The sequence below is a fragment of the Leucoraja erinacea genome, chromosome 21 (genome assembly GCF_028641065.1).
Source record: "Leucoraja erinacea ecotype New England chromosome 21, Leri_hhj_1, whole genome shotgun sequence".
NCBI classification, from domain to species: domain Eukaryota; kingdom Metazoa; phylum Chordata; class Chondrichthyes; order Rajiformes; family Rajidae; genus Leucoraja; species Leucoraja erinaceus.
In genome coordinates this window covers 7,658,751-7,686,748 of record NC_073397.1, presented here as the reverse complement: position 1 = coordinate 7,686,748, position 27,998 = coordinate 7,658,751, and the positions used below count along the sequence as shown (strand labels likewise).

General features: G+C 45.1%; 1 protein-coding gene across 1 annotated transcript; it reads right to left on the bottom strand.

The window, feature by feature from the left end:
* Nucleotides 1–8: 8 nt before the first annotated feature.
* Nucleotides 9–25,596, bottom strand: npepl1 (aminopeptidase like 1). Its single transcript, XM_055652034.1, has 12 exons — nucleotides 25,391–25,596; nucleotides 20,960–21,145; nucleotides 15,565–15,735; nucleotides 14,734–14,823; nucleotides 13,290–13,371; nucleotides 11,923–12,065; nucleotides 10,786–10,863; nucleotides 6,564–6,664; nucleotides 5,353–5,476; nucleotides 2,605–2,781; nucleotides 2,036–2,146; nucleotides 9–1,401 (listed from the first exon to the last, which is right to left on the bottom strand). Exons 1-12 carry the CDS (start codon nucleotides 25,538–25,540, stop codon nucleotides 1,234–1,236), a joined length of 1,581 nt encoding a protein of 526 aa, XP_055508009.1. The 5' UTR covers nucleotides 25,541–25,596; the 3' UTR covers nucleotides 9–1,233.
* Between the last annotated feature and the right edge of the window lie 2,402 nt (nucleotides 25,597–27,998).

Sequence of the window (27,998 nt, the reverse complement as noted above, 5' to 3'; positions counted from 1 at the left end):
TACCTCTCTCCTTCTCAGGGGCACTGCCCAATGTTGTTTATTCTGCAGTTAATGAATTTTACAAAACTTTGAACAGATTGTCATTTCAGTGATGGGCCAAAAGAGGGTACATCTGGTTAGCAAAAGACGATGACATTTTCATTAACAGTCAGTCAGTACTTGGGGATACAGGATAAGGGAATGTCTACAGATCAACTTTCATTTCATTAACTGGAGCAGAGATGCAGCTAAATAAATTCTCCCTGTTTCTATGCTGGCAGCACAACTTGCATTTCTAAAAATAAAGCTGGAGACTTTACTTACTTTAAAATGGGTTCTGTGATTTTAGACATTCAGTCCTGTTTGCAAGAGCAAAATGGACAAACAAGAAGCTTGCAATGAATCCTGAATAGGCACAATTGTTTTTCATCTATCCATTTAACGTAGTCTAAAGAAAATATATCACCAGGTGGACAAGGTAGGTTAACTCTCATCTCTTCCCCATGTTGGGTCTGTACTGCGAGTGTTTGAGGAACACTTTGCAGCTTTAAGACAAGTAAATCCTTCAGTCTGTTTACTGATCATTCTACACAAGAACCAGGAGACTGAATGGAGGGTGGGCTTTGTGCTGAAAATTGAACAATGCTCCAAATTAAAGACATTCTATCAGTAGAAATGACACGTATACCATTTAAGAAACAGCTAACAGCAATAAAATTGTGCAAATGGTTTAATCAGATCAGGCATTTCAATTTGCTCACTGTCTTCAATTAAACAATTATAAAAGAATGAAGTCAATGAATTGGTACAGCAATTCTCGGCTTCATTTGAAGTGGATTTGCATTAGAGTAGGGGGTAGAGTAGAGTACCTTACTCTCTTGGCTAGCTCATGGCAGCTTGTTTTAAGTGAATTTCATAACTTTACCAAACCTCACCACAGTGAAGTGGTAGGGAGGAGAAGTTTATGCAAAGTAGAGGCACTATGAACAGACTCTGCCTCAAGTGGAGGTCTTAAATGTTGTTGCCTTTAGATTAAGAAAAATTAGCTGGGCGTCAGTGTGACACCAAGATGAGGTTTGTCCCTCTGGCTAACAGTGCTAGTGAGCTCCCTGATAATGACCAGCCTGCAGACTCCTTAAAAAGAGCAGGACAAGCAGTGGTGCAGGATAACCATTTGCCTGGAAGGATGGACTGCTGCCAATGGATTTGTGTAGATGCATCATTGACATGACCACATAGAGAGCTCTACTTCCCTTACACCAGCCGTCTACGCTTGGACAAGCTGCCGTCACCATCATTTGGCACCAGGTGTGTGTCTGTGCTGGCACCCAGCGGAGACACTAGGTTCAGCATGGCATCTTTGGAGGCACGGCCAAACAGGGCCAGTAGGAAGGCAACACCAAAGCCCGTGGCACGCTCACCCTGCAGAGAGAACAAACAGGTCACTGTTCCACACAGTCCACACTTTAGTTATTGGCTAGCGGCAAGTCTTGGGAGTTAAAAAGTGTGCTGACAATCACAAGCAAAGAAAGATAGGCACAGAGACAGAAAGACAAAGCACAGAGGGCAAAGCAAATGAAAATATGGCAATGCATGCAAAAAAGTTATCAAAGAAATAGGGATGAGTTACAAATGGCTACATAGATATAACTTAGAAACTAAAGTTTGCAAACTAAAGCTCTGCAAAGTTTGATGAGGGGATCAGAAGCACTAAAGGAATGCAAGTTAGTGGAATAAATCATAATTCCAGCAATTATATAAATGATAATGCTGGAAATTCTTTTGATCTTCAACTTGCCCTCAAGGACCATTCACACTCAGCTGAGATGGTAGGTGGTCTCCACTGAGCACCTCTGCATTCAGTGCATTATGTTACTCTGGATTCACCACGAGTTTAGGTTTTACATTATTTGGCCTTGTTGGTGGTTTTCAAACCTGAGACCAAAACTTTTTTCATACTGTTTTCCGCCTCCAGCATAAACTCCACCGTACAACTAAAAATGTCCCCGCAAATTCTTAGACGTTATGGGTTACAAAAGCTGGTCTGTATACTTACTGTGTGTACAGGAGATGCCATGTCCACATGGACCCACACCCCAGGCCAGTCAAATCCAATGTGGGCACCAATAAAAAGACCTGCGCAGGAACTTTGAGCATTGTCACGATCCTGACAGAGAGAAAGAAAAAAAGTTGGAATCAAATCTCAAGACAAATGCTCCTCCCATTTTCCATCTTGGCTATTGCCATACAGACAGACACTCTGGCATGGTTCAAAGGAACTGCTCCATTCTCAGTGTAATGTCTCATCTGAAGGATGATAGCCAAGGTCCCAATGCCCTCTCAGAAGCACACAAGATTGGACTGAATCTTGCTGAAGTTCTGCACAGTACACATCTCTCAGCACAGTCTCTGGTACCATATTGCCACGTTTGGGAGCTTGTGGCAAACAAATTGGCTGCTGTATTTTCGACATAATTATACTGATGTGTCAGGATCCTCGCGGGGGCAAAGAAACGATTTGTTTAAAACCCAGCAGGGAGTCAGATTAAGGTTTCGTCCCCACCTCTCCAATGCCAATGGGGAATGAACAACACATAATTTCCCAGCCGCTCACCCCACACTTACAGCAACAGAGTTCTTCATATCAGCCACGGCAGAGGTGAACTCACTGAAGTGGAGCTCGGGGCAGTACACGAGAGGGTGGGCGAGGTCTCCACTGCTCCGTCCAGCTTTAACACAGGCCATCTCCCACACCTCAGTGTTGCACAGCACAGCAGCATGGTGTTTCCCAGTACAGATACCCTGCAGAGAAAGCAGAAATTATAATTACACTATTCTATCTTTCTCCGATAAATTAGGTACACTGACCCTGCTGCTATCAAAAGGCACTGTCTATCATCATCATCGTTGGCCCCAAATACTGGTGATGTGTACATACGTGTGTGCTCACAGTTTGAGAGAATATACAGGTCAGCCAGTACAGGACTGGGTGATATAGGGATCAATAATGTGTGGAAGTTCTAGGTCAGACTGCTACATGCAAGTGAAGTGTGAGTGTATGAAGCTGCTAGGTATAATGCAGAGCAGATTCAACCTGTGGTCTGCCCTCAAATTCAGGTTTAGTGTTGAGACCTGTCAACTGTGTGCTGTTTATCTGGGCCTGGATATGACCCAAAACACAGCTACTGAAGCCTGTTAATGGGGGGACAAGTCCAGGCTCAGCAGTCAGACAATCCATCAACAGCAGACAAGCAAAGAACAGCATCAGCTCCAGGTGCTGGAGGAGATTTTTAAAGAGTGGCCAACCGGAACTGTTGCAAATACCATTGTTCTCAGTATGAATGGGGGCAGAGAGCAAAGTAGGAATGTTGGAAGAGTGTTGATAAGAGGCTCTGTAGGTAGTAGCTTTGTAACTCCTATATAACCACTGACAACTGAAAAAAGTCACTGAGATCTACAGGTTAAATTATGTACCCCCTCTCAGCCTCTCTCCACATCATATGTTAACCTACTCATTCCTGGGATCATTCTCATAAACCTCCTCTCGACCCTCTCCAATGCCAGCTCATCCTTCCTCAGATATGGGGCTCATAACTGCTCACAATACTCCAAAAGCGATCTGACCAGTGCCTTATAAAGCCTCAGCATTTACATCCCTGTTTTTATTGCAGCCCTCTTGAAATAAATGTTAGCATTCCTGACTACCAATTCAACTTACAAATTAACTTTTTGGGAATACTGCAGCAGCACACCCAAGTCCCTTTGCACCTCCAATTTCCGAATTTTCTAACCATTTATAAAATAGTCTACACCATTATTCCTACTACCAAAATGCATGACTCCACACATTGCTACGCTGTATCCCATCTGCCACTTATCAGCTCACTCTCCCAACCTGTCCAAGTCCTTCTGCAATCACCTATTAATGTATCATCTGAAAACGTCCAGAAAGCCTTCCATTCCCTCATCCAATTCGTTTATACACACTGAAGAGCAATGGCTCCAGAACCGACCTCTGCAGAACACCACTAGTCACTGGCAGTCAACCAGAAAAAGATTCTAAGGGGAGTAAGAGGTGACCGTGGCTGACAAGGGAAGTCAAGGACAGTATAAAATAAAAGAGAAGAGGTATAACATAGCAAAGATGAGCGGGAAGATAGAGGATTTGGAAACTTTTAACGATCAACAGAAGGTAACTAAAAAGGCAATATGGGGAGAAAAGTACAAAGCTAAGCTAGCCAAGATTATAAAGGCGGATAGTAAATCCTTCTTTAGGTATGTGAAGAGGAAAACAATAATTCAGACAAATGTGGGTCGCTTGAAGACAGAAACAGGTGAATTTATTATGGGGACAAGGAAATGGCAGACAAGTTGAACAGGTACTTTGGTTCTGGCTTCACTAAGGAAGACACCAACAATCTCCCAGATGTACCAGGGAACAGAGGGGGATGGAAGAACTGAAGGAAATTCACATTAGTCAGGAAATGGTGTTGGGTAGACAGATGGGACTGAAGGCTGATACATCTCTGCCTTCTGCCACCCAGCCAACCTGCTAACCATGCTAGTATCTTCCCTCTGATACAATGGGCTCTCATCTTCTTTAGTAGCCTCACGTACAGCACCTTATCAAAGGCCTTCTGAAAATCCAGGTAAACCACATTCACGGATTCTTCGTCTATGCTGCTATTTACTTCCACAAAGAAATCCAACAGGTTCGTCTGGCAAGATCCTTTCACAGAACCGTGTTGATTTTGGCCTGTTTTATCATGTGCTTCAGAGTACTTTATCAAGTACTCCGAATCCGCAACCTATCTAATAGACTCAATTCTTACCAACCACTGAAGTCAGGCTAACCAGCCTATAGTTTCCACTCTTCTGCCTCGCTTCCTTCTTGACCAGTGGAGTAATATTTGCAATTTTCCAATCATCTGGAACCACCCCTGACTCCAGTGATTCTTGAAAGATGCCTCCATAATCTCTAACGCGACCTCTTTCAGAACCCTGGAGTGCAGTCCATCTGGTCCAGGTGACTGATCCACCTTCAAACCTTTCAGTTTCCCAAGCACCTTCTCTTTGGTGATAGTCACTCCACTAACTTCCACGGGGAAAAGTAAAGTTTTCACATGGGTGAATGTAACTTTCAGAGTTGCCAGAGGAGATAGTTAAGGCAGGTACTATAACAATATTTAAAATACATTTGGACAGGTACATGGATGGGAAAGGTTTAGAAGGCTGTGGGAGGATGGGAGTAGATGGTGCATCTTGGACAGCATGGGCAAGTTGGGCCTGTTTCCCTGCAATATGACCCTAGGTTGTTCCAATTAAAGATAGATAAGAATTATCAGCAGCACATATCAAGAAATGTGCACGCACCTGTGCTCCTGTTAATGTGGCCATGTCGAGGATGATATCTGCCCCCAGATCTTTAGATGCGTAGGCAACTCCATCCGCCAGTACCAAGCGGCCCTCAGCATCAGTATTATTAATTTCAACTGTCCTGGACAAAGAAAATTAATTCATTAACAAAACACACAAGTGACCATTAAATAGTGTTAAAGCAGTATTGGCAAAAAGAGTAGCTCAAAAAAACTATTGACCCAAGTATCCCCCAGAGTGCAGTTTCAATTCCTTCCACGCACTATTAAACAATGGCGAGAGGTTAAATTTGCAGTCTATAATCTCATGAACAGAAGCCATTCCATTTTTTACAATAATGTTCGATTCATTCACAACCAGCGTGCACACATACACACGCCTCACCCTAACCAACTCTGTGTATACCTACCCCACCTCACCCCGACCAATAAGCACTTGCAATGCTGACCAACACACATATGCCTCACCCCCAATATGCACATGCCCCGTTCCACCCAACACGCACACATCATCTCAGCCTAATCAATACGTACACGCCCCACCCCGGCCAACATTCCCGACTCACCCCAAACACTCACACCCCGCCTTGACCAATCTCCACTCAAACCCACATACTGAACCATACAAACACTCCTCTAGCATTAACATAATTACATGTGCATGCATCTATGCCTAACATTGACCCAAGCACACCCACACGTCATCTGTTGTGCTTAAACCCAGGCAGTTCATTCAAAAGCTCTTTGACTGGTGATTTTTCCTATATATTGCCAATAAAAGGTTACTAAGGCCTGTACTCATGGCTGTGCCCACTATATTCAATAAGTATTTTAAGCAGCAAATTGATTTGAATGTAAAATTCTGAATGTGGAGAAACATCTCTTTCAGAACTGCCCACACTAAGTCACCGCGTCCCAGTGCTGCCTCCAGTCCATCAACGCTGCCATGAAACAAATGAAAGAGCAACTTTTCTTACGTTGTCCAATATTGCTGTCTTAACCAAAACCAATTGTAACCATCTTTGCCATTGATCCCTACTTCAGATACAAATCACTACATACCGATTTATCACACGGGGAGCTGTTTGAGAAGCTAGAAATAACTAATTTCATAAAATCTATCAATCAATTACAATGAACTAAGTGCATATATTTATACCACACTGGGTCAGTTTGCAATGAAGGTTTGGCTTATACAGTCTGCCTTACTTTCCAGAGTACATCCGATGTATATCGTCAGGTCTGGTCGCTAGGGGTCCAACTGCATTCTCAGCCAGGCAAAACACAGCATGCAGATTGTCCTTAAAACCCTGTAACAACAAACAGGATATTACTGTCATTGCGCCACGTAATGTAAATGGTGACCGATATGCTGACAGCATTACACATTATCCCCCATGGAAAGCAGCGTGTCATGGCCACATGGTATATGTCTATTATGTTACAACCATTATAAGTAACTTGCTATAACAGAACGCTATTGCCTCCACAAGGAACAATGTTTAAAATACCTGAAACTTAATAAACTCCAAAAGGATGAGATTGACTGGAAAAATTCAATGTCAAATAAAGTGGACAGCACGAAAAAATGGTGTAACATTTTTTTGACAAGTAGGGAATTATTCCAATTGTTTAATATTACGATTAGTCACCTCCAATACAAGATAGTTTACATTAGCACAAAGGTTATGCTATAAATCCTGATATGTGAAATAGATAAGCACAATTATTAATAACTTCTGTCATGTATCATCAGCCTTATACTCTCTCTGACCACAATTGATGAACACACAAATGCAAACTTTCAACAAATCAAATTAATTCAAATATATCCCAAGAAAGACATTTTAAGGAATGAAATGGAATGCCAAAAAAATTAAGGGACAATGTCTGACAAAGTTCTGTCTATTAGTTATAATGAGAAAGATTGAAGGATTCAAATGGAATTTGGAGTTTGGGTAAAATAAATGGATAGAGGTTACAAAACCATGCACTTCTGTTCTAGGTTTTACTGTAGAGTGAGGAATAGTAGTGAATGGGGATCCGTCGGGTGTGGTGCAGAGAACACCATTTCTCATTGGCATATACCAAAACAGAATTTGAGATGATAACAGTGTGTATCAACACAATGGGGGGGGCTAAACATGGCCAACTTTTAGATTGCACACGTTAAGGGCCTGTCTCACTTTCACGATTTTTTCAACGACTTGCCAGCGCCCATCATAGTCGCAGCAGATCTCCGTAAAAATTTTCAACATGTTGAAAATCCAGCAGCGGCCAGAAAAAGGTACGACTGTTTGGGCGACTACTCACGACCATACAGGCGTCATGTGTCGACATGTCGCAGGGTGATGCCTTTATTTCCCTGGATTTTCAACATGTTTCAACAAAATTTTCAGAGACCTGCTGCGACGTATGACGGGTGCCGGCAAGTCGCCGAAAAAATTGCGTAAGTGGCCCTTTGTGGACATTTTGGAATCTTGTCAAATTTTACATCTTGCAGAAATTGAACTTTGAGTTCCACGTACACACCGATATTACAAGGGAGGCATGCAAGTGCAGAGGAAAGCTCATTTTTAGTATCAGAAAACTAATTAATGATAAGACTAGAAAAACAAGACTCTGATCAAGAAGTTTTGCTCGACAAGGTGTGGTTAACCTTTATTAACAACTTACTTGGTGGAGTGGTGAAGGCGACAGTCCAGGAATAAATTAAAATCAATGCACTGCTGTATTCTGGATGAATGAAATGATGTAAACAGAATGACGATTGGCATACGACTTACAAGGGAGTAACGGTGTGTGAGGAGTAACAGGAAAGTGGTGTTGTGACAAAAACTGGGTTTGCCATGACTTTATTCAATGGCAGAGAAAACTCGAGAGATCAATTAGACTACAACTGCTTCGGTTTCATACATAATTACAACCACTTCTGAAAAGACCGTGTGATTAGTTCTGAACAGAATACTTCTTCACAGAGATACAACACAAGGTCTGTTTAACTCAGCGTTATGATGATTGGTGCTTACGCATAGTTTACAGTTAACAAAACATGTTGCTATTATTGTTAATTGCTGTTTTTTCCCACCTTGACCTGATGTTTACTGAGCCAATGGATTTTCTGCATCATTGAACTTGATAGCAAAACAGGCATACGCATTCAGCTCATCTCAATTATATTCAGTGTGAGTGGCCAACACTTGGTGATAAAATGATGATAAATTATCCCAGCTCGTAACTGTAAAGGTCTCATTACATTAATGTATTCTGAGAGCAAGGCAGCTGAAATCTTGACATGCGTAAAATCATTAAATGTAGGGACACTGCTGTTATAGACACAGACCATTTTTGGAATAAAAGCACTTAATGCTGAATACTTTTAATATGTAACTGGACTAAGTAGCACCCATTGGGTCCCATGCTCACATGGAAGGGCTGGTCCCCCAACACAATATTCCACCTCTCCACCAATTCCAATATTCCACCACTCACGCATAGCCCCCAACTGTGCAGGCGTGGCTGACGGGTTCCCGTTGTGACACCCTGATCCCCCTCCACCCTCCCCCACTCCGCCCCTTGCCCCTCGCCCCCCCACTTGCCCCTCCACCCCCCCCCCCCCCCTCCCCCTTATCATCTCTCAGCAGCTCTCTGGCAGCGCAGACATTGCCTCCCATTCGGTTCCCATTGTGCCGTAGAACTGGCAGGTTTACTGCAGCTGACGGGCACGGCAAGTGGAAAAGGGATTTATTAAAGCTTAAAATGTGAATAACTCTTTAAATATAACAACAATTGAAATGTTAAAGAGGAGATTTATTCAGCCCATTCTTTCTTGTTGCGTTCTGCAGCCAGGGGAGGGGGTCGGCTTCAGGCGTGGGCTGTCATGGGCCAGGGGGTAGCTGCAGCCAAGGGAGGGGTTGGCTTCAGGTGGTGCCCAGTGGCGGGCGGGCTTTCTGGAGGGCTAGTAAGGCTGTTGTGAGCCGAATGGATTGGTTTCCAGAGGGCTAGTATGGACATTGTGGGCCGAATGGATTCTTGGGCTAGTCCTGCAGCTGGGGACGGGAGGCTTCAGGTGGGGGCCGGTGGGAGCATTCTGTGGCCGGGGGAGGGGGTTGCTACAGGGGGAGCAAGGGGGGTGCGAGGGGAGGATAATTGGGGTGGGGGGGGGGTGAGGGGGAGGGGGAGGGGGTGTGGGGGGGTGGTGAGCCTTCTGAACTCGCAGTTCACTCACTCACAGCTTGTGGACTCACAGTTCAGTCAGCCACGGCTTGTGAACTCACAGTTCAGTCAGCCACGGCTTGTGGACTCACAGTTCAGTCAGCCACGGCTTGTGGACTCACAGTTCAGTCACTCACGGCTTGTGGACTCACAGTTCAGTCACTCATGGCTTGTGGACTCTACTCTCACTCACAGCTTCTGGGCTGACTGACTCACGCCCGGCCTCCGGGGCTTTATTCTTCTCGCCCCCGGAAGGGGCATTACCTTCATGGTGACTGTCAGGCAAGAAGGCCAATCTGCTGATCTCACGATTTTTTTAAACCTTCATAACTTTTGTAATATTCCACCGATCAGAACAAAAATCGGTGAGCTTGCAGAGGTGAACGGTGAGTAAGGTGGTGAAAAACTCCTAGCGATGTAGGGTATTGTTTTTGCGCAAATTTAAAAACAACGCAGACTGCATGTGGTCAAGATGAGAGTTTTAGTAATTGTAGATTATGAACAAATCAAATTAACAATTCAGGTCAATGATTCAAATAATTTTTGGTTCTGTAACTTCTGTAAGGCATCAGTTACAATGAAGGCAACTCTCTAACGGCCGCTGACAGGAATCAAGCAAAGACATGGCTGGGGATGATGTTCAGACTGCGTAAGACTAACACAGTGTGAATGCATACAAATACATTCTATGGTATTCATTGGGGCCTGTGTCACTTCTCGGAATAATGTTTAATGGAATGGGCTGGATTTTCCCTTCAACATTGCTCTGGTTTTTATCTGTTTTTTTCAAAGTAATTGTGTGGAATAAGCAGGATGGGATAGTCTAAACTTACTCGCACTAGTCTAAGTAAGAGTACCGTGGGTCAAATAATCACAGGAGTCCAGCAAAACTATTATTTTCAACTGTTTGTTGTCTCTGGTGTTAGAATCGGTCTTGCTTTAGATATCAACATTGCTTCACACTGATGGTGCAGTGGAAAACCATCATATTCTACCACAAAACATAAAATATGTGGTGCACATTGTTCCTGTTAATGGGCTGTGATGAGGGACGTTAGCTACAATCATGTCAGATCAGGTCTGTTTTGATCTCCTCACATTAGCAAAAAATTGCAGCCTTGAGGAGCCTCCAGAGGGAATCTGAACAACATTCCTGACCTAGGAATTTTGGCTGAATACAAAGATACAGAAAAAATATAAACAATGGAGCACTCACTTGTTTCACAGCTGCTTTGAAAGCTCCAAGAATAGCTGCTGCTCCTCCACAATCTCTCTTCATTCCTGGCATGGTGGTCTAATAAAGAACGTGCATAATCAGAACATTGCACCTTGTTCTTGCGTCCACATTTCAAACACCAACACTGAATGCTAAGTAGCCACAACACAATAACATCTCAGCTACTTATAGGTTCTGCAGAGCCACTGTCGCCAGTAGGTGGAATTTATGTCTGAAGGGTCTCAACCCGCAACGTCACTCATTCCTTCTCTCCAGAGATGCTGCCTGTCCTGAGTTACTCCAGCATCTTGTGTCTATGGTGGAATTTATGTCGCAGGTAGGAATAGATAAAGTTACAACATGGAAACAGGTCATGTAGCCAATCAGTTCACTTAGTCATTTGCACACAGTACAAAAAAAACCATCAATTTTTAAACCGTTCACCCAGATCTCTCTAATCTTTCTTCCTACATGACCCTACTCTTGAATAATCTTAAATATTGAAGTTAATAAGTACTTCAATATTTAGACCATAAAGACATGAGCAGATTTGGGCCATTCAGCCCATCGAGTCAGCTCTGCCATTCGATCTGCCAGCTGATCTATTCTTCTTTCTCAACCCTGTTCTCCTGCTTTATCCCCATAACGTTTGACAAGAACCTATCAATCTCTGCTTTTAAATTACTTGGCTTCCACAGCCGTCTGGCAATGTGTGTGAGAAATGAAATCAGCAGTGGACTAGCAGATGTGTGCACTAGCAGATGTGTGCACAGCACCAGTACATTCCCAAACATTTTAATTCCCCGCAAAATTCCATGTGGGTGAATAGCAACCCAATTAAAGGCTCGGTTGATAGTAAAAGCTTGACGTGGTACAGCAATGATAACTAGAAGTCCAATAGTCAACCCCCACTGTGTGAGGAGACAGACATCAGAAGAATTAGAGAGTAGGCAACATGAGTTATGCAGGTCCTGTCCTTCCTGACGGAACCCACATCTCAGGCTTGAGATTACCATTTCTCCCAGAAGTAAACATAACTGGATTAGGAATGGTACACCACCCAGCAGTGACAGACGTTAACCTCATACCTTGATGAGCAGAAGGTGGCCCCATTACCCATCATTATGAAAGTCCTACCTTTCCTTTAATGCTCAGGCCTCCAGTGTCATACACAATGCCTTTGCCAACCCAGGCAATGGTCTGTGTGGCGCCATCTGGTAAATAACTGAGAACTGCAAGTGCAGGAGGATTTATTGCTGCCTTTCCAACTCCATAAATGCCTAGAAATGACGAAACAAAAATGGATCCACATTAGTTTCTATCTATTGTAAGTGGATGTTATGTGATGCACACTATTTACTGTGTTAATTAGTTACCGTATTTCCCGGCAATGAAGACGCACCCCCATTTTGAGAGGGAGAGAGGGAGAGAGAGAGAGAGAGTGAGAGAGCGAGCCCGAGATGGAGCAGCCATCCTTCCGCCCAGTAGCTACCCGCTAATCATCACCTCCACCGGTTGCGCTTGTGCCGAAGGACACCGTGGCTGGCTGACGCCAGAAGACGCTGAGATGGCGGCCGGTTCCGCTGTACGGTCCCAGCGGCCGCTCGCGGACACCCAAGCTACTTCCCTCCCTGGCCACAATGCAGTGGCTCCGTGCCCGGAACGCCGCTGCAGCCGTGAATGAGTTGCTGGTATGATCCCCGACCCCCTCCTTCTCAACGCTCCTGCCCTCCCCACAACTTTACCCCTGGCGGCCCAGCCAAGTTTACTACTTTGTGCAGCCCAGGCCGTGCTGACCCGGGCCAGACAACACACACAATATGGAAAGGAACTCTCCCCCCAGCGGCGCTGTCCTTTTCACAGCCGCTTCCCACTTCACACAGTTCCAGGGTTGAAAGTGTGGCAGGTTCCGCGGAGCAGTCGCTACGAGAGTGGCATTGCTCGGCCTAACCTTTGGCCTCCAAGACGCAGGTAAATTTTCGGCCCTTATTTTAGAGTAAAGAATAGCGTCTTGGACACCAGGAAATACGATAGTTTAGTTTATTGTCATGTGTACCGAAGTAAGCTTTTTTGTTGCATGCTATCCAGTCAGCGGAAAGACTATACATGATATCAAGCCGTCCACAGTATACAGATACGGGATAAACAGAATAACATTTAGTACAAGATAAAGTCCAGTAAAGTCGATTAAAGGGAGTCCAAGGTTCTCTAACGAGGTAGATAGTAAGTCAGGACCGCTCTCTAGCTGGTTATAGGATGGTTTAATTACCTGATAACAGCTGGGGAGAAACTGTCCCTGAACCTGGAGAACTCGGAACAGTCCTGCTCTTTTCTAGAATCAGCTACACATTATGCAGCATCACATCCTGGAGCCCCCTTCATATCAGCCATGATCACAATAAATGGCAGTGCTGGCTCGAAGGGCCGACTGACCTCCTCCTGCACCTATTTTCTATATCCTGTGCAATAAAGGCTATAAGGTTAAAAAAAAAAAAAAAACCTACCTCCAAATCCTTTTTCCTTCAACTCCTCGCCCCGGATAACAGTGGGAACAATTCCAAGTGCATTCCCAACCAGTTTAATTTCCTGCAAAATGAAATATTTGAGTGAATAAAATCCCAATGAAGGGTTCTGTTGATGGCATGATACATAAATCCATGGCCTGATGTGGAGCAATCATGATGACTGGAAGCCACAATATTCAATCCCCTTTGTGTGAAGATTTAGAGTAGGGGTCGGCAACCGTGTTGTGCATAGGGGCCGGCTCCCATGTCTGTGCGTGGTTGGAGGGCCACATCTATCGCCATAGTTAATAAACTGTGACATATTAATATATTTAAGAGATATTATGTCTACTGAACATGGGAATTAGTTTGAGACACCGGTATTCAAACAACCCTCATGATCAACTTTGCGTTTATTGTCACTGAACCAACGAAATTTGAGTTACTGTATTTCCTGGCGTCGAAGATTTTGAGTTGCTAAATTTTGAAAAAAGGGTGGAGGGACAGGATCAAGGGTTTGGTTCAGAAAAAAGGAAGATGTGAAACTCCTTAAAGGTGGCAATGAGAACCTGGGAGCCTCCATCTTCGCCTGTCCCACAATGCACTGTGCGGTTCAGGTCTGAGAGACGGGGACTTCCTGGCTCAGGGAGATCACATAATGGGGAGGGGGGGGGGGAAGAGAGAGAGAGAGCGCACCCCGGGACAGAGCAGCCAGCCTTCCGCCCAGTAGCTGCCCTCCAACCACCACCTCCACCAATTGCACCTGTGTCGAAGGACACCGTGGCTGGCTGGCGGGCCAGCAGAAGGCGCTGAGGTGGCGGCCGGTTCCACTCTATGGGTCCCGGCAGCTGCTCACAGCCACCGAGCTAGTGAGTGAGCACAGGTGGATGCCTACATGACACAGCAGCTGAGCACAGCAGGGAGATTGCAGCAAAGTGGGGGAATCTCAGATACTGGATGGCACATTGGGATAGTAAAGATGGAAAACTACGTAAACAGCAGGAAAGTATGGCAAATGAAACTGTGGAAGGGTTCAGTAAGTAAAGACTATTTAGAGACGGTGCAGTGGGTCAGCACAGCTTGGAGGCAGAAGGTACATTGCATCACATACAAGTGCCATGGATGAGCATAACTAATATAGTGAGTGTGAGCACAGCTGGAATCGTGATGGTATAGTGGATGTGCACAGGTGGGGAACGCAACAGTAACTCCATTTCAGGAACTAAAATGAATGCTTTCCTCTACAGTATGGATTGTATGGGGACAGGAAGGTACCAGTCAGATCCTCAAGTCCATTCTGCAAATTTAACAGATCAGGACTGGTTGGTTCCTTGACGCCTCTAATCTGCATTGCTCCTGTCCAAGGATCAACATGGATTCCAGCCCTGAATCTTCATCTGCAGCTGGATAACCATTCAATTGGAATTGACCCTTGGGAACTCACCTCAATAAAAATATCAGTGTTCATTTCGTTACAGGGCGTGTCCACAATTCGGGCTGACAGTCGGATTCCATCTGCAGCACTCTCTAGACACTGTACAAAAGGAAAACGTGCATTAGTCTTCAACTTCACTTATTAAAGCTACATATCGCAGTCCAGCTCTCTGCACTTGCCACTTACATCCTTCCCAACAAACATCCAGGATTACTTCAAAACTGTAGACGGAACAAGATTCATACAGCCAATAGTTGCAAGTGTGTTAGGGAGCCAATCTTCATAGAATCCTAGTACCAGGGGCTTGTCCTGTTAACGACTACCAAGGCAGCATTATTGCAACTACTGATCACACCAAGGCGACTGGTCAGGCCAAATTACAGTTTCCAATGTGATAATTTCTAAATAACTAGAAATCACACATGATTTGCTGGTCTCCATTTTCCCACAGCGGGAGTGCATTACCAATGGAAACATTATCAATGCCACTTAACTGTCAGCATCTTGGAGGTTGAAACAAGCAATAGACCAACTATTAAGTCTGAACCTATTATTGTGCGGTTCTGTAGCAAAGGTATGTATTGTGGAGTCAAGATCTCCTTGTAAGCCAGAAATGACTGGCAGTCAATGTTAAACTTTAACAGTAGTTAAAGGCATGAGGAAGAAAATAATACCGGATAATGAGGGTATTTAGGACTTCATTATAGGAGTATCAGAGTACTCTTTGGATGAAGAGGTTTGATTTTCAGATTGTGATTTTTATACCGAACGGTAAAAGTTGCTATAACACCAACATATTCATGAGATCAAGTTCAACAGGGGAGTGTTCAGATTGGTTACCTCAAGTGCTGTTGCATCAATTGGGCCATTGTTCTGTCCAACAAGCAGGAACTCCACAGTAACTACACGTTTATCTGTGCGTCTGGAGGCACCGGATCGGCGGGAAAAGAGCGGAAATGCCCTTGAAATCGCACAGCCAGAAGCAAAAACATCGGCATACTCGCAAACCATCTGAAAGGATGGGACAGACTAGGTTACAAAAGTACACCGCCACAACGTCACGCCTTGTTATACCTAGTTTGTGTTTATTTCAATCTCTCCCAATAGCAGATATCACATAAGCAGCAGCCAACCTCTGGAAAACCATCCCTTCCCTAGATGCTGATTTGTGCTCCAGCAGTGAATACCAGTCAACTCGGGATCCTGACCCGAAACATTGTCAGTCCATTTCCTTCCACAGATTCTACTTGACTTGCTGACTTCCTCCAGCACTTTTGTTTTTTTCTTCGACTCTGCTTTTCCCTGGACAGGATTGCAGGAAAGTCTTGGGAAAAGTCCATGTTTTGTCAGGATTGTTGATCTACTAATAATGTGAGAGACATTAAATCCTTCACTTCAATCTCCTTCACCACATCACATCAACGTTAATGGTTATACAGACACAATGGACAAGAGTGGACAGGCAACAGCAAAATGGGATAACCCTGGAGACTTCAGTGCTTCTCGAGTCGGAGCCCGGACCTCGCGGGCCACAACCTCACTGATCAGCGGTGGAGCCTTGCGGGTCGACAGGGCCCTCGCTCGGCCCGGAGCCATGCACTTCGGGCCTGGGTCGGCACCACGGAGGCATCCCGAGTGGACCCGGTAGCGTAAGTGGTGAGGTTGCTGCGACGGCCGATGATGGTGCCGACGGACGGACGAGGACGGACACGTGGAAGCGAGGACCCAGCTGCTGAGGGTAGGAACAAAGGAGGACCTGGCGTGGGGGAGACCGCTGTGCGGGAGGGAGAAGAGCAACGGGGACCCGGCATGGGGGGACCACCTTGAGAGGAATAGATCAGGTAGATGTCAATTTCTTGCCCAGAGTATGTGAATCGAAGACCAGAGGACATAGGTTTAAGGTGAAGGGGAAAAGATTTAATAGGAATCTGAGGGGTAACCTTTTCACACAAAGGGTGGTGGATGTTGGAACAAGCTGCCAGAGAAGGTAGTTGAGGCAGGGACTATCTCAACATTTAAGAAGCAGTTAGACGGGTACATGGATAGGACAGGTCTGGAGGGATATGGACCAAATGCTGGTAAGTGGGACTAGTGTAGCTTGGACATGTTGACCAGTGTGGGCAAGTTGGGCCGAAGAGTTTCCACACTGTATCACTATAATAATAATAATAAATTTTATTTTTGGGCGCCTTTCAAAAGTCTCAAGGACACCTTACAGAGATTAACAAGAATAATAAAACATATAATCGGAATAAAATAAATAATAAAGACATCACAGAAACACAAATTAAAAACAGAATTCAATCCAAAGACAAAAAAAAATCAAAAACACAATGTGAAGAGAGAGCAGCGGCAGCTAAAGCGTGCTAGCGTCCACTCTCTTCTGACAGCCATCTTGGACACAGACTAACACGTTTACTTAGACATTAAAAAAAAATCATCCCCCCACAATGGTTACCACTGTGGGGGAAGGCACAATGTCCAGTCCCCATCCCCAGTTCACCCAAAGTCAGGCCTATTGAGGCCACCGCAATTGCCTCTACGGAGGCCCGATGTTCCTGGCCGTTCTCACCGGGTGGTGTTGCCCCGGCGTCGATAGTCCTCTCAGCGGCTGGGCCACCTGGAACGGCCGCTTCCTGACTGGGGGCCGCGGCTTCCGAAGTTGACAAGGCCGCGCCGGTTTGGAGCACCCAGGCTCCTGATGTTAGAGTCGGCGCCGCCCGCTCCGCAGATCCGCAGCCCGGAGGTGTTTATCTCGGCGGTCACAGCTCACCGGAGCTCCAGCGCGTCGATCCAGCACGGCGACCCAGGCAAGGCATCGCCCGCTCCGCTCCGCGATAGCGCCCCAGCGCTGTGCCGCCATCGAAGCCGAGGAGCTGGGCGGACCCTGCCAGGAAACGGTGCTCCACGCCCGCTGGTAGGCCACGAGGAAGGGTCGACTATGACTTTATTGTTATAGATAACACCAAAACATATTTGCGGAAATCCCGGGGGGGGCGTGTCCCCTCCATGTTTTCAGAGGTGGGGGACAGTTCCCCCCCCCCACATTACAAGCTTTGTAAGGTATGTCGGGTTTAATAAGTAGTTGTTCGTTTTGAGTCGAGTGGTTCGATTCGAGTCGTTCGTTCATCAATGCATTCCTCTGACTCACAAAAACGATGTGCTAACTGTCTATGTGACTGTCAACTGCTATCGATAGAAATTATAATTGTGTCACATCGTTTTCATGAGTCAGAGGAATGGAGTGTTAAATGCCTCGACGCATCTGAGTTTTAATGCCATCTCCCATTAATTTTATTCAATGGAACGCAAAATACTTGAAGCAAGGTCAGTTCACGAAAACAATGTGTTAACTGTCACTTTTAATTGCTGCATCGATATCCATTCATTATTCCTTATAATATAATTGTGTGAACTGACCTTGCTAATTACTAAAGGAATGGATATCGATAGCAGTCAGATGCAGGCACAATTATCATTTGAACTTTGGAGGCTGATTTACGTAGAGAAGGAATAGGCGAAGTTTTGGGTCGAGACCCTTTGCGAACATCAAAATGTCTGACGGTCCAATGCGGAGAAGGCATCCAGACAATACTTCATCTCAAAAAGAGAGGCAAAGAACACTGCATTCATTTTTCGTGCGGGTACCACTTTCCAAAAGTATATTTTAAATGCTGATCAACTACCTATCTTTGCTCATTTCACTTTATTATATTTTGTATGAATATTATTGCATGGATCAAACTGCAGAAAATCTACCATTATGTGCGAGCAGCCCGTTCTTATTCAGTGATATCATGAAAGAATGTTACTTAATCATATACTTTACCCGGGACTTGCACTTACATCATTACAGATGGGCTAGGGAGGCTTGCGACGTTCATCAGCTCTACAGTTTGCAATTAATGATAGGAAACAAACTTCATTCCAATGTACATTTTAGGGTCAAAGTTCCCTTCGGCGTTTTAAGAGCATTAGATAAACTTGTCATAAAAATAACAGAAATCATATATACTAATTGAAACTTAACTTCTGGCAAATTTTCAATTATTTAACAATTTGAACTTTGTAATGTAACCAGCTTTTAAACACAAACTTTTCAGTTTTAACTTCTAACTGAAATATCAATGTTCTAAAGAAGTCGAGCTACAGCTGACTAAATCTAAAATTGTCGAGAAAGCGCAATTATTATGTTCAGGTCTTCCAATGTATTTTTATTCGCCTCTGTAATAATTTGGGGAAAATAAAAATGTTGATATGACAATTTATACACAGACACAATCGTAAACTAACAATTCACACATATAAATATTGATGTAAATGCGAGAACAGAACTTGTGGGCGGAAAGTTCCAATGGTGAACAAAGTGACACAAAGGAAAGTCTAAGTATGGTTTGACACAAAAGACTTATTTGTGCGCGATGAAGATATCGATAATTCATGTGAAGGTGGGGGCCAGGGACACAGCGGAGGAGCGCTGTCGCGCGTAAGTCTGCCACAGAGAGAGGGGGGGGGGGGGGGGAGAGAAGAAGGGGAGAGAAGGGGGAGAGAAGGGGAGAAGGGGGGAGAAGGGGGGAGAAGGGAGGAGAAGGGAGGAGAAGGGAGGAGAAGGGATGAGAATGGGGGAGAAGGGGGGAGAAGGGGGAGGGGGGAGGGGGGGGAGGGGGGAGAAGGGGGGAGGGGGGGAGAAGGGGGGAAGGGGGGAGAAGGGGGGAGAAGAAATTGTAACGGTCCCCCGAAATTGTGTCCCCCGTCCCCCCTATGTTTTGACAGCGATTTCCGTCTCTGCCAAAAAACGTGGCATGGTGAACAATAAGGAAGGATATTTAAATTTACAACAGGTTCTGGATCACTTGGGAAGGTGGGCCAAGGAATGTCAAACGGAATTTAATTCAGACAAATTTGAGGTGCTGCACTTTGGTATGTCAAACCAGGGCAGGCCTTACACTTCTTTCTTTAAACAAAAAGACCAAGACAATACATAGAACATTACAGCCCAGGAATAGACCCTTCAGCCCATGGTGTTTGTGCCGGACATGATGCCAAGACAAACTCTTAACTATTGGCACATATTCCATATTCCTCCATTCCCTGCATGTGCCTATCCAAAAGCCTTTGAAATGCCACTATAGTATCTGCCATTTTCATGGAGTTATGGACTTGGAGCCCAAGATCCCTCTGTACATCAATGCTGCAGTTTACAGTAGCCAATTAACCTTTGTGATGTGGGAGGAAACCAGAGCACACAGGAGAAATCCATACAGTCACTAGGATAATGTGCAAACACCACACAGACAATACCAGAGGTCAAGATCGAATCAACTCTGGATGCCCAGAGCTATGAGGCGGCAGCAGCACCAACAACCGCACCACCATGCAGGGGGACAACGACAACACTGAGAGAGCCCCAGAGGACTTAAGCAAGAATTGCTTAAGAAAATTCTTCTATCAGCATGCCACCATTATATTCCAGCCTTAATATTATTTCACAATTTTCTCAGGAAGAAATTCAGTCATGGAATCTAGAATTTAATCACCAAGCTAACAGAAAATGCTGGAAATACACAGGAGACAAGGAAGCATCCGTGGAAAAACAGTTCACATTTCAGCAAAAAACAAACTGCTGAAGAAACTCGGGAACCCAGGCAGCATCAGACTGAAGAAGGGTCCCGACACACACATGGACACCATCTGTCTATTTCCCTCCACAGATACTGCCTGCCCTGCTGTCCCTCCACTATTTTATTTTTTACTCAAGCATCTGCAGTTTTGTGCGTCTTCAGTTAACATTCCAGATCCCTCGTCAGAACTGGCAAATAGAGACACAAAAGGTTGTTTTCACCAGCATAGAAGGCAGAAGGATGGATAGAACAAAGTGAATATCTCTGAGTGCGACTGAGTGGTAGGCGGAATGGTCTACGCTTGGTCTCGCCAATGTAAAGAAGGCCACATCTGGAACACTTTGAGTGCAGTAGATGAGGTTAAAGGAGGTGCACGTGAACCTCTGTCTCATCTGGAAGCACTTATTCCCTGGATGGAGGCAAGGGAGGAAGTACAGGGACAAGTGACAGCGGACAAACTGAAGAAGGGTCTCAATCCGAAACGTCACCCATTCCTTCTCTCCAGAGATGCTGCCTGTCCCGCTGAGTTACTCCAGCATTTTGTGTCATATTTTCCATTTAAACCCGCATCTGCAGTTCTTTCCTACGAATGTTATTCTGGGATCAGTACTTACGACAATACAGCGGTTGGATCCTCCAGGCATACAGCTTCGAACCAGGCGGGTAATGAACATTGCTGCCGATGGGCTGTTGTGGCGACTGACTCGAGAGGGCAAGGCCGCCACTGTGGCATAGGAGAGGTACAAGGGGCAATTATCCGTGGGGTTGGGGTTGAGATTACCCAATGCTGTCTTCCAGACCTGTAAATGGAAACAAATTGCATTTATCCGTGTCATTCTCTAAGACCTCCAACAGTATTTTGTGGTCATGAAAGAATACACAGTCCATCCCCAGGTTATGATAGAGTTCCGTTCTGAAGAACAGTTTAGAACCCAAAGAGTTTGGAAACGTGGCCAGTTGGCAATATATTTCAATAAAACTGTATGTCAACTAAAGGCAACCTGCGGTTAAACCAGGATGTTTAACTCAACCATGTACGAAGGAACTGCAAATGCTGCAGAACTCAACCATTCAGCTATTTCTGAAAGATGCAACGATAATGCAGCGAACTATCAACACATGACAGATGACTGTGAAACTGAAAGAAGGGTCTGAAGAAGGGTTTCGGCCCGAAACGTTATCTATTTCCTTCGCTCCATAGATGCTGCTGCACCCGCTGAGTTTCTCCAGCATTTTTGTGTACCCATGACAGATCACTGCAGCCCCACAGCAGCTGGCAAATCCAACCCTCCAGTGTCCTATAAAAACTCAATTGTTTGTACGGGCTGTACATAGGTCGGATGTTCAAGATCTGTATGGTAAAAACAACATGAAAACACAGCAGCTACTTTGCGTGCAACAAAGTCATGCACACTGCAAAGTATACTGAATGAATTGTGTTTTTAGAGAAAGTTGCTTGTCATTTCAATTTACCATGGCCTCCTGCACTGTTACAACAAGGCCTCTACCTCATCTTCCATTAGGCCACACTGCAGCCTTCCAGATTCAATAATAAACTTTCCATGATCACCAGAGAGAACTTTTCTTGAAACAATAATTCCAAGAGGTCATCCATTAGATAGCTTCCAATGGTCAATCAGTACTGCACTGGATTGGCAATGGGTATCTTTTGCCCAGGTCTCTGGAGTGGTAAAAGTAACAGTGACCTTGTGACTCAACAACTAAACCTACATAAAAATCAACAGCAGCAATGTCTCAGAAACCTGCTTAGTTTGGGATCAGTATGAGTTCATAACAAATGACTTAACCCAATCTCTGTGCAGACAATCCAAATAATTTGGGATGGTGGGAGAGGGTTACGGCAGCTGATTACATAAATTGGGGTCATTCTCACTCGAATGCGATGGTTGTTGTTTATAAGATTCTAATCAGAATAGGTAACTTGACAATATGACAATATTAAAAAGAACAAATTGTCAACCTGTGGAAATGGTAGTAATTAGTAATGATTCTTTCCAACAAAGAATAGATAGATTTTTACTGATTTCATATCTTAGAATACGATAAGGCAAGATCTGGTTAAGTTTACCATGTTTGATAGATGACTACAACACTTGCTTCTGAAGAAGGGTCTGGATCTGAAACATTACCTGTCCATGTTCTTCAGGGATGCTACCTGACCTGCTGAGTTGCCCCTGCACTTTGTGTGTTTTTTGTCTATTCACCAGCATCTGCAGTTATGTTTCTACATATTTTCTCCCTAGTGTTATACCTGGGTATATTGTAGATCCACTGAAGGAGACCAATTGTTAATGAATTGTCAGCATTTTCTTCATCAAATGAGTATTAAACAAATCTTTGCATTTCATCATCCATAATCATAAAAAAGTGCTGACAATACATGTTGTGCTGATTGTGTCAAATCTTGCACTTTGTCCAAATGAACTGATAATAATATCATAAACCAAATTACAACATGATCGGTTGAAAAAGGAAGTTCTTCAGACCCAGCGCTATCTTTCAGCTTCCCTTTATAACCCTCCCTTAACAATAGAGTACACAAACAAACTTTGTCTGTTAATGTTTCATGAAAAGAGTGGAATTAGAAAGGCAATGAAGCAGCAAGGAGCAGAGGAGTGTCAGAAAGATCCCCTACTTAGCCTTTCCTTTCAGAAAGGAATTGACAATAATAACAAAAATCTTTGCAAAGAGGGATGCTGCTCCACTTCCACACTCATTATTGGACGATCACAACTAATCCACCAACTGAACAGAACTTTTAAGATCCTAGAATGCAAGCTATCGGGGGGGAGGGGATTTATCAGTCTATTTCTTGAGTGTTAGCATTTAATTCCTCCTTAGCATTATTCAGTATAAATAGGATCATCAGCACCAAAGACTAATGCAAAAAAATTGTTTCTTGCAAAATACCTGCTCAACTCCTCTGCCACTTCCTTGCTCCACCGAACAATTTCCCTTACAATAATGTCCTTGCCAATGATTATTTCTTCACCAGAACCAGGGGGCCACAGTCTTAGAATAAAGGGGGTGCCATTTAAGACTGAGGCGAGAAAAAACTTTTTCACCCAGAGAGTTGTGAATTTGTGGAATTCCCTGCCACAGAGGGCAGTGGAGGCCAAATCACTGGATGGATTTAAGAGAGAGTTAGATAGAGCTCTAGGGGCTAGTGTATATGTGGAGAAAGCAGGCATGGGTTATTGATTGGGGACGATCAGCCATGATCACAATGAATGGCGGTGCTGGCTCGAAGGGCCGAATGGCCTCCTCCTGCACCTATTTTCTATGTTTTTCTATGTTTCTATGAAAGCCGCCAAAAAGATTATTCTGCTTTCATCTCTTGGTGAACCAGTCAGCTTTCCCCATAATCTTTCATTCCCTTATAGATGACAAATTCATTGATCTCAGCCTAATAGAAACACAAGAACACTGCCTTCTGGGCCTGTCCTACTTACGCAATTTTTTTCGGCGACTTGCCGGCACCCATCATAGCCGCAGCAGGTCGCCAAAAAATTTCAACATGTTCCCCCCTCCTACTGCTCACTCATTGCCTCCCTCTCTTGTTTCCAGCTGCCACCATCCTGCATTCAGATCCATTCTTCACCTTCACCTTTCCTATCAGATTCCAGAATCTGCAGCATTGTGTTCTCCACCTATGACCTCCGAGCCTCTATCGTGATCCTTTCCCTACCCAACTATTATCTGCCAATCAACCACTCATCACATTTTTCCACCTACTGGTCTGAAGGGTGCCGACCCGAAACGTCAACTATCCACATCCGCCAGCTGACCAGCTAAATTATTCCAACAATTTGTGTTTTGTTCTAGAAAAGTCTCTACCAGAAATTTCAACTGTCAACTGTCCATTTCCTTCCACCTATGCTGCTTTACCTGCTGAGTTCCCCCAATTGCTTTATTTTGCTTTGTTCTAAACCATAGTTGGGAGTACTGTGCAGTCCCAATTACAAGCAAGAATATTAAAACAATGGTAAGGATAATCCCAGAAGAGAAAGCTGTGCATATCTGAAAGGGTGGAAAGACTAAGTCTCTTTTCTTGAGAAAAGCTAGATGAGGGTGATCTAATCTTGAATAATTTGAAAGGTCTTGATAAGAGAGGATAAAGAGAAAATGTTTTCTCTTGTGGGTAATAGTATAATTAGAAGATGGTCTTAGTAAATTCAATAGCGAACTCTGAAGTGACCATTCTTAGCTGAAGAGAAGTGAAACTGTAGAAGGGGGAGTGGTTGCAACAAATAACACAAATGTACTTAAGGCCAGAGTACCCAGGCGTTCGTGGGAGAGGAAATAGCGAAGATCAACGAGGAGACAGGAGGATACATGGGGGGCCCGGTATGGTGGAGACGCCCCTCAAAATAAGGGAAGGTATCCCACGCCAGGGGAGGGGGGCACGTGAGTGGTACGGGTGAGGGACATATTTATGAAATTTGAGACATGTATATAAACTGCATTGAACAATTTATATAGCCTCCGAAAATGTCGGATGAATTTTTTCGCACGGTTCATGAATTGTATATATTTATTACCTGAATAAAGTCTTTTTTTAAATTTTTAAAAAGGAGACGAGTCTGAGAGCAGCTCCTGAAGGCGGAGGAAGATTTAGGAATAAACGCCAGTACAGGGTGTTTGGACAGAATGGATTGATTCGCCATTTATAGCCCATGTAATATTTATGACATTCTACTTACAAATACATAATAGTTTATGCTTCTAAAACAGCTGAATTCCGAGCTGGGGAGGGGTCTGGGCTGGGGAGGAGGGGCAGCGCTAGGCTCCGGGCGGCGTGAGGTTGGGATCGGCGGGAGACAGGGCCGTGATGCCCGGGGAGACAGGGCCGTGATGCCCGTGGAGACAGGGACAGGGGAGACAGAGACAGGGACAGGGGAGACAGAGACAGGGACGTAGAGACAGCGCCGGTGCCTCCTCGGCCGCCTTCACCCGCCCTCACCCCCTTCAATCTCAGTACGGTCCACTGTCCAGCTGCCCACATTCCCGCCCCGGCCTCTCACCTCCTCCGTCACCTGCGGCAAGAGCTTGCCGCTAATCTCCGACCATTGCAGCTTCTGCAAGTTGGGCAGTTGCCCGACGATGAACACTGGGCGTGCGGGCGGCTGGGCATCATCGCAGCCGCTGCTGAAGCGCAGCTCCACGCCCGCCATCTTGATCGCAAACTCCGCTCCCGCGACCGCGACGCTCTTTGTTCCGGACCGCCCCCAGGTGCCAGACAAGCCCCGCCCCGCCCCTCGTCCTCAAACCACGCCCCTCGTCCACAAACCCCGCCCCTCGTCCACAAACCCCGCCCCTCGTCCACAAACCCCGCCCCTCCTCCCAACCAGTCCCCCCCTCGTCCCAAAACCACGCCCCTCGTCCCGCCCCCCGCCGTCCACAAAACCCGCCCCTCGTCCACAAACCCCCGCCCCTCGTCCACAAACCCCACCCCTCGTCCTCAAACCACGCCCCTCGTCCCTAAACCACGCCCTCGTCCTCATCACCACGCCCCTCGTCCACAAACCACGCCCCTCGTCCTCGCCCGCCCCTCGTCCTCAAACCAGCCCCGCGTCCACAAACCCCGCCCCTCCACAAACCCTCCCAACCAGCCCCGCCCCCTCGTCCTCAAATCCCCTCGTAATCCCGCCCCTCCTCCAACCACCCCGCCCCACTCCCAACCAGTCCCCCCTCGTCCTCAAACCCCGCCCCTACACCAACAAACCCCTCGTCCCCCCCGCCCCCGGAATGTGCAACTTCAGCCGCAGGCCACTCTGATAACCTGATAAAGAATTAGGGTTCAGATAGGCGTACTCTTTCAGCACTGGGAAATTAAAATATTTTAAAATTCAGGCTGTTACGATTTCTCAAGATTCACAGTGCTTAAGGTTTCTAGAAATAAATCTGAGCAAACAAAAACTAAACATCATGAGACTAGCAAACATTTCAAGAACGTTTAAAGATATTCGGCTTTGGTCGTGCATTGTAGCAATGTTACAAAATTTTGAGATTTTAAAAATCAAGTCTGCAATTTATCCCATCAGATAAAGCATAACAATAAGTTTATTTTGACACCAAATTCACTTTCATATCTCAAGTATTAAAAAGGTTATGGCCATTTTCATACTCGGAAATTAGCATCTTGTTCCCTATTGATTTTCAATGGACATTACAAAAAAGCTGTGATCTTGGATAGTCAAAAGCCCATTTCTTAAGGAAAGATCAACATTTTTAAATAGCCTAAGTGTCCAAAGATTATTCACAAATAATTCACAATATAACATGATTTTTATATCTAATTTACATTAATTTATAGGCCAAATGGAAGGAATTTAGTGTTCAATTGCCGTAAATAAATGCCCATTTAAATCGGCTTTCTAGTGGGTTCATGTGAACGTGCTGGTTTAGAATGTTCGCATCGCGCTGGATTAGTGCCCTCAAATGCCGAGAAAAATACTGCGGGATATAAAAAGCCCAAAATGAACTACTCGCTATAGATAACTTGATATACAGGGTTATATATATGCCCCATTTAATGTAAAAATAAGGTACATACCTTTAATTGTTTGCTTTATAAAACCCTGGGGCTGCGAGAGGTTGCGGAATGAGTGAGTAATTTTAAAACTATTATAACTATATTATCGAGGCCTATAAAACTAATAATACCTTTTGCGACCGGGTCTTGCAGCGATTTTTCGTTAATGATTTACTAGGCTGAACATCTGCGATTAGAACAGCCTAGTAAAAATCGCGTTTTAAACCCGCCCCCTCCAAACAGCGCCAAAATCGCGGACATGGCTGTGGGCAGATTCCCAATGACGATTCAGGTAGGTTTTGTAACATACCTATGCATTGGTCTCTTATTTTCTCCTATACAGATCCTCATCTGGATTTCCAACCCTGGGACTGCAACAGGCACGTTGAAGAGGGCGAGCTCGGGAGAGTTTGAGCATTTAAGTAATACCTACTTACAGTAGCTGCTTGAATTCACCTAATATAAATATGTTGAGTTCAAACTGTTTAGATATTGTAAATTAAGGGTTCTGGGCCTAGAATGTTAACTTTATATTTCCACGGTAGCTTCAATTTCACTCAGTTGCTACATACATAGAAGACAAGCTATAGTCAATAAGCAAGTTCGGTATTCCAACTGCGCATGCCCAGGTCATAGGGCACAAGTGAAAAACACTCTCGGCATGGACAGACCTGCGTCACATCCGCAGCTAGGATCGATCCTGGGTCTCCGGCACCGCAATCGTTGCCGAACCACCACTGGACCATTCCCGTCCCCTCCTGAGTGCCCGTCCCCTCGTCTGGAGGCGGTCAGAGACGCGAGTCAGAAGAGAGCGGTGCCCCCAGGCCCACAGCCAGCGCGGAGAAGCAGTGCTAAATCCAGCTCAACTCTGCCTGTCTCGTCGGGTTAACCTAACCGCCCTGCCTGGACTTATGGGAACGACAGCCGAGGATTACAGCCAGTGCAGAGAAGCAGCGCTAACTCCACGGCTCCGGACTGGTGTCCCGTCAGTCCAGGCAGGACTGTAGGTTAACACGGCGAGACAGGCAGAGTTGAGCTGGATTTAGCGCTGCTTCTTCGCGCTGGCTGCGGGCCCCACTGCCGTCTGACTCCTGACG

Excerpts from the sequence above, each read along its gene's own strand:
- npepl1 (XM_055652034.1), bottom strand. The coding sequence starts at position 25,540 with ATGGCGGGCGTGGAGCTGCGCTTCAGCAGCGGCTGCGATGATGCCCAG. Across the intron at positions 14,824-15,564 it reads TTGATGCAACAGCACTTGAG|TGTCTAGAGAGTGCTGCAGA; the intron begins GTAACCAATCTG and ends CCTTTTGTACAG. Across the intron at positions 1,402-2,035 it reads TGGCATCTCCTGTACACACA|GGTGAGCGTGCCACGGGCTT; the intron begins GTAAGTATACAG and ends TTCTCTCTGCAG.